The sequence below is a fragment of the Pteropus alecto genome, unplaced genomic scaffold (genome assembly GCF_000325575.1).
Source record: "Pteropus alecto unplaced genomic scaffold, ASM32557v1 scaffold52, whole genome shotgun sequence".
In the NCBI taxonomy this organism is placed as follows: domain Eukaryota; kingdom Metazoa; phylum Chordata; class Mammalia; order Chiroptera; family Pteropodidae; genus Pteropus; species Pteropus alecto.
The window spans coordinates 2,866,973-2,879,629 of record NW_006433941.1 but is presented as its reverse complement, the minus strand read 5'-3'; the positions used below and the strand labels follow the sequence as shown (position 1 = coordinate 2,879,629).

General features: G+C 32.9%; 1 protein-coding gene across 5 annotated transcripts in view; it reads right to left on the bottom strand.

The window, feature by feature from the left end:
* Positions 1–866: 866 nt before the first annotated feature.
* The window catches only part of LOC102892418 (zinc finger protein 286A), a 76,659-nt gene continuing 64,868 nt past the window's right edge, over positions 867–12,657 (bottom strand). For 4 of the 5 annotated variants that reach the window (XM_015586660.2, XM_015586661.2, XM_025044404.1 and 1 more), the window contains 3 exons: positions 11,776–11,902; positions 10,968–11,063; positions 867–5,116 (listed from right to left, as the gene is read on the bottom strand). In XM_015586660.2, coding sequence (XP_015442146.1) covers positions 2,898–5,116; positions 10,968–11,063; positions 11,776–11,902 — 2,442 coding nt within the window. In that variant the 3' untranslated portion in view covers positions 867–2,897. The remainder of the gene's footprint in view (positions 5,117–10,967; positions 11,064–11,775; positions 11,903–12,657) is intronic. The other variant, XM_025044406.1, reaches the window with a different exon arrangement.

Sequence of the window (12,657 nt, the reverse complement as noted above, 5' to 3'; positions counted from 1 at the left end):
TGCCTTACTGTTAAATTGTGCACCTTAAAGTTCCTGGGTTTCATTAACCAATGTCACCAAAAAATACATATAAATTAAAAAAATTTTGATAAAAAAATATGGGCAAAATCTTAACATGCACTTCTCAAAAGAAGATATTCAAAAAGCCAAGAAATACCTAAAAGGGTCTTAACATTGTTAGCAACTAATGAAATGGAAATTATACCTATAATAAGATACCATTACCCATTAGAACCAGGCTTTGGTGCTTTACTACCCCGTTGAAACTGCTCTAGTAAAGTTGACCTGTGTCATCTCCATCCCCTAACCCAATGGATGCTTTTCAGTTCTTATGTCATTTGAACCTGTTGACACTTCTTGAAATGCTTGGCTCTAAGACGGGGTAGGGAGCAGAGTTTAATTGTGATGAGAATTTGGAGTTTAAAAGGAGCATCCAACGAGTTGGCATCATCATGTCAACTGTTATGCCAGCAGGGTTTTTATAAATTTATTTTTCAATTAAGGTTGACAGTCAATATTATATTAGTTTCAGGTGTAGAGCATAGTGGTTAGACATTTATATATCTTACAAGGTGATCTCCCCAATAAATCTTGTACCCAACTGACATGATAGTTATATTATTGACTATAATCCTTATATTGTACCTTACATTCCTGTGACTATTTTGTAGCAAGAGTAGGGTTTTTAAGGGTACTATTTCAAGGTCTAACCCTTAAACGTTCTGATCAAAAAGTGGCACATTATATCCAAATAAGTCTCTTCTAATTGTTATTAAATTTCACCATTAAAATCCAATCAGAAATGGTCATTTTAACCATTTGTCAAATTATTCATTTATAATAGGAGATAGTTCATTCACTCAATATCCCCTTCCCAATATTAAAGATACTTTATTGTATACGTTGTAAGAGGGGTATTTGATTTTCTTTCCTTCAGTCTTCATTGAAGCATAGCTCATCATGTCTTGTCCATTTTGGATATCAGGTCCATGGTCTGTTAGAGCTTTCTCGTTTTCAGGTCCACAGCCTCTGAATTCCCACTTTGATTCCAGTATTCTCTTTTATTCCCAGAACTTCCAAGCCTTCCTTTGAGGACTTGAGAGTCCTTAGCTATTTCCTCTCTCTTTACTCCAATGTTCCATGAGGCTATATACACAGAACTTTTTACCATTATGACCTTTACTTTGGTGCCACGGTGAAAATGGAACTTCTCTCTGAGGCTTGTGTTCTTCTCCTCTATGACTTGGACACAAGTCTAGATATTCCTGAATATGTTTTCCACTTATATGAAAATTCTATTACCTCATTTAAATGAAACAGAGGGTGAAGGCAGTGAGGTGCTGGGTAACTTCTTTAAAATCTAGGCAGCATAAAAACTAATTCTCATGTTCTTAGATCCATGACCATCCCTCCTCTACCAATGTATATCTGGTACCTAGGGTGATTCCTGGCATATAACAAGTGTCCAATAACTTACAAGAAAAGTAGGTTTTTCCTGTTCATGAAAATATTATATGTTCACTGGAAAGAAACCATGGCTCTCAAAAGTTCAAATACTTAGTTTTACACCACACATGCTGCATTTTTCCCCCCTAGTCTTTCCTCCTACTTTACTTATCTATTTTTCCTTTTCTTCTCCATTCAAGTTAACCAACATTAACAGTATGTTGTATATTCTTCCATACTTGTTTCCATGCTCATCTAAATCACATATAGACATAAATACATAAATGGGTGTAATCATTTAACAAAAATGGAATCTTTACATATACATATCTGTAACAAAGCAATTACTTATCAAAACTTGTGAAAATATCTTGAAATAACTAGTATAGATATAACTCATTTAAAAAATTAATGCTATCCCATGTATCAGGATATATCACAATTCATCCAACCATTTCCCTATTAATGGCCATTTTGTCTCCAGTTGAATTTCTTTGCTGCTACAAACAATACTTAAACAAACATCCTTATTTATGTGTATTGTTATGCACTGATGTTGTTATTTATGTGGGACAGATTCTCAAAAGTGAGACTTCTTGGTCAAAGCCTTTTGAAATTTTAAAAATAAATACATATTTCTGCACGGCTGGTGAAAATATAAGTTGACATAACCTTTTGGAAAGCGTAGTTTCCCAAACTCCACTAGCAAAAGATCTATTAATTTTGCCAACTCCATGAAGAGGAAGTGATGTCTTACTGGATGATTTAATTTGCATTTCCCTGAGTACTATTTATGTTTATCATATTTTCATAGGTTAATGATTATTTGAAGTTGCTTTTCTATCAATAGCCCTCCAGTCCAAATGGGTTAAGGGCTTCAATATAAAAAACAAAATTATCAAAATCGTAGAAACACATTTAGGAGAATATGTGTAATCTCAAGATTAAGGAAACCTTTTTAACTAAAAGAGTAAATCAAGACTTTAAAAAGGAAAAGATGTTACTATAAAAATAAAAATTAAAAAAATATTTGGTGATTCCTTTTACTATATAAAGAGTATAAAGACAAATACTAGATTAAGAAAACCATTTGCAACACATACGACAAAAAATTAGTATCTAAAAAATATAAAAAGTACTTCCAGATTTATAAGACTGACAAATCAATAGAAAAATAGGCAAAAAATATATTGGCAATTCATTGAAAACAATCTGTTAAATGAAAAAGTATGAAATCTGGATGAAGGTTTTCATTTGTCCATTATCTTACTCTATTATGAATTTTCTTAGAACTTCTAAGATTTAATATGACTAAAAGCTTTTTCCACATCCATATGTTTACAGAGTCTTTTCTGTGCCTATTTTCTGGCAAATTGCTTCTGAAAGTCTTCCTACATTCATTAAATATACAGTTTATGATTCTTCTCATAGACACCTGGATGATTTATTCTCTATATTAACTGAGTTTCTCTCTGATGTATTCTTTGATGTACAGTAAGGCTTGAGCTACTCCTAAAGGCTTTTCCACATTCATTACATTTATAGGGTTTTTCTCCAGTGTGCATCCTCAGATGTACAGTAAAATCTGAGTTAGTTCTGAAGGCTTTTCCACATTCTTCACATTTATAGGGCCTCTCTCCAGTATGAATTCTCTGATGTAGAGTTAGCTGTGATAGAGTAATACAACCTTTTCCACATTCCTTACATGTATAGGGTTTTTCTCCAGTATGTGTTCTCCAATGCACTGTAAGGTATGAACCCCTCCTGAAGGCTTTTCCACAGACATCACATTTATAGGGTTTCTCTCCACTATGAATTTTCTGATGTTCTGTGACATGTACCATTTGGCTAAATGCTTTCCCACAGTCATTACATTTAAATGGTTTCTCTCCAGTATGTGTTCTCTGATGGGTATTAAATCCTGAGTTACTTGTGAAAACCTTCCCACATTCATTACATTTATAGGGTTTTTCTCCAGTATGTCTTCTTTGATGCACGGTAAGCTGTGATGTATTAGTGAAAGCTTTCTCACATTCATTGCATTTATATGGTTTCTCTCCAGTATGGGTCCTTTGATGTACAATAAGGTATGACTTAGTTCTGAACGACTTTCCACAATCACAGCATTTATAAGGTTTCACTCCAGTATGAATTTTCTGATGCTCTTTGAGATTTACCATTTTGGTAAATGCTCTCTCACAGTCAGTACATTTATATGGTTTCTCTCCGGTATGAATCCTCTGATGTACAGTTAAGTGTGATTTTATTCTAAAAGATTCTCCACATTCATTACATAGGTAAGGTTTCTCTTCAGTATGAATTCGCTGATGTATAATTAGAGATGAAGAACGCATGAAGGCCTTTCCACATTCATTACATTTATAAGGTTTCTCTCCTGTATGCATTCTGTGGTGTACGGTAAGGCATGAATAATTAATGAATGCTTTCCCACAGTCATTACATTTATAGGGTTTTTCTCCTGTATGAATTCTCTGATGTTCTGTGAAATTTGCTATACGATTGAATGCTTTCCCACATTCATTACATTCATAGGGTTTTTCCCCAGTATGAGTTCTTATATGTACAATCAGGCTTGAATTACTTCTATAGGCTTTTCCACATTCATTGCACCTAAAGGGTTTTTCTCCAGTATGAATTCTCTGATGAACATTAAAAATTGTGGTATTCTTGAAGGACTTCCCACACTCATTGCATTTATATGGCTTCTCTTCAGTATGAGTCTTCTGATGTACACTAAGATAGGACTTATTCCTAAAGGCTTTCCCACAATCATTACATTTGTAGGGTTTCTCTCCATTGTGAGTTTCTTGATGTCGTGCAAGTTTTGATTTATCACTAAAAGCTTTCCCACATTCACTACATTTATAGGGCTTCTCTCCAGTCTGAATTCTCTGGTGCTGATTAAGGCGGGCACACTGGCTAAAAGATTTTCCACAGACATTACATTGATAAGGTTTCTCCTTAGTATGAATTCTCTGATGTACTATAAGTGATGAAGAAGCAATAAAGGTCTTTCCACATTCGTTACATTTATAGGGTTTTTCTCCAGTGTGAATTTTTTTATGTTGACTAAGATATGAAGGCTGGCTGAACATTTTCCCACATTCGGTACATTTATAAGGTTTTTCTTTAGTGTGAGTTCTCTGATGTTGAATGAGTAATGATCTATAACGAAAAGCCTTTTCACATGCAGTACACTTATAGGGTTTTTCTTTATTACTGAATTTTTTTCCTAAAGTAAGTTCTAAAGTAGGCATTATGGCTTTGCTGCTTTCTGTATCCTTGCAATTCTTCTTCCCCAAATGGGTATTTGTATTCAAATCTAAATTCTCTGGGAAATTTTTCTGATGTGTTTGACATTTGCTGTGGGGCTCTTCTGTAATAACTACTGGTTCTGGAAAAAGAACAGACCCAAATCTAAAGCCTCTTTGACCAGTGGGAATTTTCCTGTGTGTAACTATTCTTTGGCTCTGACTCTCCTGACTATTTTGCAGTCTCAATATCCTGTCATTCCATTTCCATAATTCTCCAATTCTGGAGTCCCGTGGACCATTCTCTGTGAGTTTCTCTACTATGGTGTCCTGTGATAAGTCTTCAGTGATATCTTCTGTTGTTATGGCATTCTTGATTGCAAGTTTGGTCTCCAACTCTGTGGAGGAGAAAGAAAAATCAATGACTCCACTTCCCAACTTGGGGAGATCTTACTAAACTGAAAAATAAAAGGGTAAGTTGGGATGACAATGAATATGTGGTTTTAACTGCTTGCAAGTTGGCCCTGTTTTCTAGAAAGAAGGAGGTAGAGTTAAGGGAGGCTGGTTGAGCAAAGAACCAAAGTAGTAAATTTAAGTTTTTCTTCTACGAAAAAAAATAATTCATGGTAATACTACTTTTTTCATTCCCTTTAGAGTCAGCTTCTTTAGAGAGAATTCCTCTTAAGTTGTGACTACTTTGCTTCTCATTTACTCCACAAACCAGATATTTGTCCACAACTATACTTTCTATTTGTTCTCATTCTTTGTTGACAAGTTTTCTTTTCTTTTTTTTTTGGTGAGGGCATTCTCAAATTTACTTGTCATCGTAGCTTATTCAAGTCTTTGTACATACCTTTTAATAAAGCATTTATGGAAAAAGATACTGACTTTTCAGAAAGTAGGCTGAATAAGCTAGTCAAAATTAATATTTATAGTTATTGATATTTCAAATAGTGATAATTATCAAGAATAGTTTTATAACCAATTTATGGGTCTTAAGAACATTTCTGACAGTTTGTCAAAATTCCTTCTTGTATATGCATCTCAATATCTGACTTCTAAAAACACTTTGATACTTCTTTTATATTTCTAATTCATTTTTAGATAATAATACCTAAATATTTAAAAACAAATTGGATCAAAATCTTTTGTGGATAGTAGAATGGTTTTATGACTTTAAAACTCAAGATAAGTATAATTATCAGTGGATTCACAGGGCTAACAAAGAAGAAAACCCTGTAATTGAAAGATTAAACCCCAGCTCATTTAAATGTCTTAATGAATCAAGGTGACAGGATTGTTAGAGCCCCATATCCTAGCAGCCTACCAAAACCAAATATTAATCTTCTGTGGAAAAAGATTACATAATTCAGAACCTCAAATTATTATTATAGGTTTTCATACTCAATGCCTGACAATGAAAAGATTTAATAGACATACGAGGACATAAAAATCATGAGTGACAAGAACATAGACTTAGACATATTCATTTCCAAATACCAGTTTGACAATAACTGTATGTATTTAACTGCTTTGAGCTTCAGTTTCCTGCTATTAAACATATACATATATACTATATAGAGCTATTTTAAGGGTTACATTCAGTGAAATTATATAAATAAATTTCCTAGCAGAATGCCAGTAATAGAGTAGACATCTAATAAATTGTGATTGTTATTATCAATGTTACAATATAATTTTCTTTATGTATGGACCCAAGTTTCTTGGGGGAAAAATAAGTATCCTGTAGCCAATGTCTTTTGGCATGCCTCAAGATATGAGAAATCTGAGCACATTAAAGGTATTGAGATATTATTTGGTAAATTTATTTTAAAATGAGTAATAGCCCACATAACACAGAATAAACTTTGGGAACTTGGAGAAAACTTTTCCTCAGAGAAGTCATCCATTTGCTCTTCTGAATATGGAACCCATGCTGCAGAAAACAATATTCTATTAATTTCCAGTGGCACTAGAAGTTACCATAAAATAAATGCCATGGGTCATACTAATATGACATATGTTTTCAAAGTCAAGAATGCTGACTAATGATGAAATGCCTAAAGCAAATATATCTTGACAAAAATTATTTCAATTTTAGAACATGACAAATTAAAAAAATGAAGGTTAAATAATGACATGTTTAAGCAAAAAGAAAAATGAAGAGAATATGACACCAGCAGATCTCAATAAAAGAAAACAATAAAGAGCATTCTTTAAGTAGAAGAAAAATAATACTAGGTAGAAGCCCAGAAATAAAGAAAAAAAATGAAGAGAAAGGTAATGTAAAAATATAGGTAAATCTTAATGAATATTAACTGCACATAACATTAATAACAATGTCTTATGAGATCTGACATACATATAGAATTAAAATATACAACTTCAATAATATATAAATAAAATGTGGTTAAATGGAATAAGCTGTTATAAGATCCTTGTATTGTTTGGAAAGAGGGAAAATCTATATTGTTTGTTAACCACTAAACAAATAATTTAAAATTTATAATTACCAAGTGATTAGAAGGAGAAATAGAAAAATAAATGATAAATCTAAATAGAAAGAAGAATACAGAACAGGCAAGACACTTTCACATTTAGATGGTAGATTTAAACATTATGTAATGCTGCATGTACAAACAGACTAAATATTCCAAAAGATATAGGCTGTTAGATGTGTTAGAACAAAAATCTAACAGTATGCTTCTTACAAGAGAAATAAAAAATACAAGTACATGTAAAAGATTACAGTGAGAAGATGAAAAAAGATATACCATATAAACAATAACTAAAAGAATGATGCTATAGTAATATTAATATCAGGCAAAATAGACTTTAGGGTAAAAATCATTAACAGATTAAAAAAGATACTTCATAATGATAAAAGGTCCAATTTGCCAGAAAGATATACTAGTTCTAACTTTGTTAGAACTTAAATAACCTAATAACACAGTTTCAAAACACATGAAGGAAAAATTAAAGGAAATAAAATAAGAAATAAATCTATGGTCACACTGGGAGACTAAAAATTTTTCTCAATAACCGATATAATATGTTGACAATGTGTACATAGATTTTAGCAACATAATTAACAAATGACATATCTAAAACTGCACTCAATATCTACAACACATTTTTCCAAGTACACGCAAAATGTTTACAAAAATTGGCCATGTGGTAAGCAAGTTTTAAGAAATTTGCAAAGATTGAAATATTACAGAGCATTTTCTCATCACAGTAGCATTTAAGGTAACAAGATTATTAGAAAATCCCTATATGGTACAAAATTAAGAAAAATACTTAATAACCTGAGAGCCAAAGACATCATAATGAAATTATCAAATACTTTGAACTCAATAATTATGAAGGTGCTACATAAAAAAGGTGTGAGACAGTCTTGATAGCCTTAAGTACATTAGAAAAAAAGAATGGCTGAAAATCAATGATATAAATATCCAAATCAAGAAGTTAAAGAAGATCAGCAAATTAAACTCTAGGAAAGTAAAAAATAATGAAATAAGAGAAGAAAGTAATGAAACAAATCAAACACCTACTTCTGAGAATCTGACATAACAGTGAAGTCCTATAATTTTTAAAGATAAAAATTATTCTTTAAAAGTATTATTGATAAACCCTAGCAAGACTGATCAATATAAAAGAGAGAGGACAAAAAGTATCAGAAATGAAAAGGAAGACATCACTTCAGATCTACATAGACATTTAAAAGATAAACAGAGGGTAGTATGCAAAGAATTTAAATTTTAGATTAAATGGATCAATTCTTAGATGAACATAGTTTACTAAACTGAAACAAAAAGAAACAGGAAACATGAATAGTTCTATAACTACAAAAGGAAAAGAAGTTGTAATTAAACATCTGCAATAAAAGCTCCAGGTCAACATGGCTTACCTGGTAAATTCTATATACCATAAAATATATAACTTTCCCTCTCTCACAACTCTTTATTATCTTCCCAATAAGTTAATGGCTTTGCTTTTTATTTTATTGAGAATATAGACGCTATCATAATAAAATGCCTCCACCTTCCAACCACAGTTGACTTATATCTGCACCCATCTTCTCCATCTTTCCCAGTGTTACAACAGAAGTGGTGGGCTCCCTGACTCTAATAGATAAATCCCTCCTTTTCCATTCTAGACTTAGTCCCCTTTCACCTTTTCAGACACTTTAGTTCTTCAGTGATCCCATTTTTGTCTTGCAACATCAACTTCTCCCTCTCCATTGGGACATCATTCCCATCAGTACTCAAGCATGCCATAAAAACTTCCATCTCAAAAATAAAACAAGAGTTTTTTTCTTAAGTCCATACTTTCCTCTAGCCACTGCTCCATTTCTCTTTACCTCTTCATGGTTGAGGGAACCCTTCTCTAAAGACTCATCTGAAAATATTTGCAATGTCTAGTTTTCATTCACTCTTTAAATATCTAATATTTGATATATAAAAGCAATATATTTAACACATATGCAAGTTATGGATGACATCATAATAAAATGACTATTCAAATGAACTAGAATCCACTTATTTCTATCTTTACTACTATCACCCTAATCAAAGTTACTATCATCTCTTGCCTAGATCTCTGTTAACACCTTTACTGATTACCTGCTTTGTGCTCTTACATTCAATTTCCATAAGCAGAGTTATTTCCTAAAAATCCTTGATTAAAATCTTTCAATGCCTCATACTTGGATTAAAACCCAATTCCTTACCATTGTCCACAAATCTCTGAATCCAACTCTCTAATCTTATTCTATACCAGTTTCCCTCTCATTTATACTTTGGTCACAGTAGCTTCCTTTGATTTCTAGAACACGTTACATTCTTTTCTGTATCAAGTTATTTGCCTGGAATGCTCCTCTTTTCCTCTTCCCATGGCTGGCTTCTTTGATCATTCAAGTTTCAGCTTAAATGTCACCTCCTCAGAAGCCTTGCCTGGCCACATTATCTGAAGGAGATGCCCTCATTCTCTATCCCAGTTACTCTTTCATATCTTCTAGTTTATCTCATAGCTAAAAAGTATTATAACCACTATTTAGCTTGTTTTTATTTACTTGTTAATTATCTATTTTTCAAAATTTAATCTTCATAAGTGCAGGGACCTGGTCCATTTACTTACTGTAGACCTAGTACCTAACTATGCATATATAGCTAACTCTATTTTAAAACTAATCTGCCTGAACCATTGACCCCCCTCCTCCTTCCTCCTGAGTGGACTATGGGATATGTACGGAGACTCTAGGTTAATTATGAACTACTAGTAATCCTTCCTTCACTATTAGTCCTTCCTCCTGGGCAAGTTACCCTCAATGTTATCTCACCCTGGCACCAGAGCCCCCAGTATCCAGTCTTTTTTTTCCCCCTAGATCACCTCTGCATTCCTTTCAGAGTACTAGGTCTACTTCTTAGCAGGGTTTATAAACGGTAGTCTCGTAGATAAATGGGGCATAGATCCATTTTGTCCTGCTGCCACCCAGGACTGAATTTCTATAAGTAAGTTCCCTGTTAAAACTCTTTAAACTGACAAGCTGGACTTGTCTTTTTTGTTCTTTGGCCTCTTGGATCCTTTTGCATTTGGGGGCTGCTTTCTATACAGGGCATTTTCATGAAACACTAGCCCAGTTCATAATATATGGATGTTCAATAAATATTGATTAAATATTTAAATACTGTATTTAGATTTTCAATTGATTTCTTGTTTGTATTCTCAATTAGTTAGGAACCTGGAGGAGGGGGAGAGGGTTCTCCCAAAGTTTCAGCAGGTTTATAGATGAAGAAAGTTAAATAATGAATAAGCAGGTTTAGTTTAGAAGAAATCAGAGCTGATTCTCAAGAAAACATTTTCAGGAAAATTAGTGAAGGAAAGAGATGTCAGATAATAGTTAAACAAAGAAAAAATATAAATTTAACTGAAGAATAGAACTGAAAGGGATATTTTATGTATGTTTGAATGAAGAAGGAATAAAGAAACAATTATGAAAATCATAAACCTAAGAAAGCAAAGCAGGATGGGATAAGAACCAAAAGTAGAACACAGAGAGATGGAGAGAGGAAATGAAGAGAGGGAGGGAAAAAGAGCTGGAAAGAGGGAGGTATAGGAAGAGGAGGAGAGAAAGGGAAAATCTATTCCTCTGAGATAGCTTTGAGCAAAAAATATCCCTCAAAATATTTCAGATATTCTGCTTGATTCAAGGAATAAATCTCATCCTACTTGTTCTTATTAACTCACCTGGATTGGAGGTTCTTGAAATTTCTCTTACTACCACCCATGGTCCTTGTCCATCCTCCAAATGAGCTATCATGTCTGGTTTGGAAACTGCAAGCCCTGTTCAGAGAAAAATGAAGAGGATTTGATTGTACCTATGAGCAAGAACTATTGCCAAATTCAGTCTCATTTCTTAATTTCCTATGGAGAATGACTATTATAGGAAGTTCTAGAGATGCACTGTTCAATACAGTTGTCAATGCCACATGTGGCTATTTAAATTTGAATTTAAATAAAATTATATAAAATTTAAAGTTCAGTCCTTCAATTGGACTAGCCAGACTTCAAATGCTCAACAGCCACAAGTGGCTAGTGTTTGCCCTATGTGACAGCACAGATATAGAACATTCCACCTCAGCAAAACATTCTATCATACAGTGGTGTCACATAGAACTACAAAGTTATTGCAAAGAAGCTCAACACTATGATCCCAGGTTTGCTGGGATAATAGATCATGGGAATAATCTGAATTTAGAAAGAAAAGGAACAAATAACTCTTATTGATGGAAATGACTAGAAAAACTTTAGTCCTAAAACTGGGGGATTGTCAACAACCTCTAAGATCCCAATGAAACATGCACTTCTTATCCTACAATAGATAGACCATTTAGTTAAGAGTGAGGAATAACATAACTCTCAACAATATGCTCCTAAAATTATGAGATTATAATGCCTAAACTCTAACCCAAAATTCAATTAAGTACTTGAGAGGCTCTATATCCAGCAAATCTGGTCAAATAGGCAGATACATTAACTTAGAAGTTATCCTTACCCAGGGAGACAAGATTCCTGTAATTCTCTAGCATTACATCCTTGTGTAGGTCTCTCTGTGTAGGGTCCATCAACCTCCACTCTTCCAATGTGAAGTCAATAGCCACATCTTTAAATGTCACTGATTCCTAAAATAAATACACTGTCATCACCCAGGGACTATACATTTAGATCTGTTAGAAACTGGGGAAGAATTCCAGAAATCAGAATCACCAAATGACTACGGAAGTCAACCAGTTTAAACCTTGAAGAATGTATAAATCTCTCCAATGACAAGAACTTAAAACTACAAGAGGAAGGTTCATTCTATTTTTAGTTTTACCTAAATGGAAAAAATGTATGGTTTTCTCCTTCCCTAGAAAGTCATTAAAACACCTGATAACAGCTAGTAGTTTCCAGCCAAATCATCTTTTCTCCTTCAAAACCCTGGCATTTATATAATATCAATTATTTTTCAGTTCTAATCTATAAAATATGGCTTATCAAAAGATACGGTTTATCATTCAGATTATAGATTTAGATTATAAACTCTCTCTTTGAGAAATAAAAATATAAAATCATAGCACTTTGGGAAATATTTTTGGCCAGGATATGAAATATATATGCCATTACATCAAAAATAGAAGAATGAACCATAACAAATTTTTAATGGTTACCTACTGGAAGGAGAAAATAGAGTGCAGAAGACTGAACTAGAAACTGGACTCCTTTAAATATTTCTTTTGTAGATTTGACTTTTGAACCATGTGAACACTTTATATTATTATAAAAGAAAAATTTTAATTCAAAAATAATCTATAAAACTTATTTGTTTCAAAAGTAAACAAAATTTATAGTAGTGTGGGAATGTGGTACATTTCTACCACATCTAAAGCATCTGAAA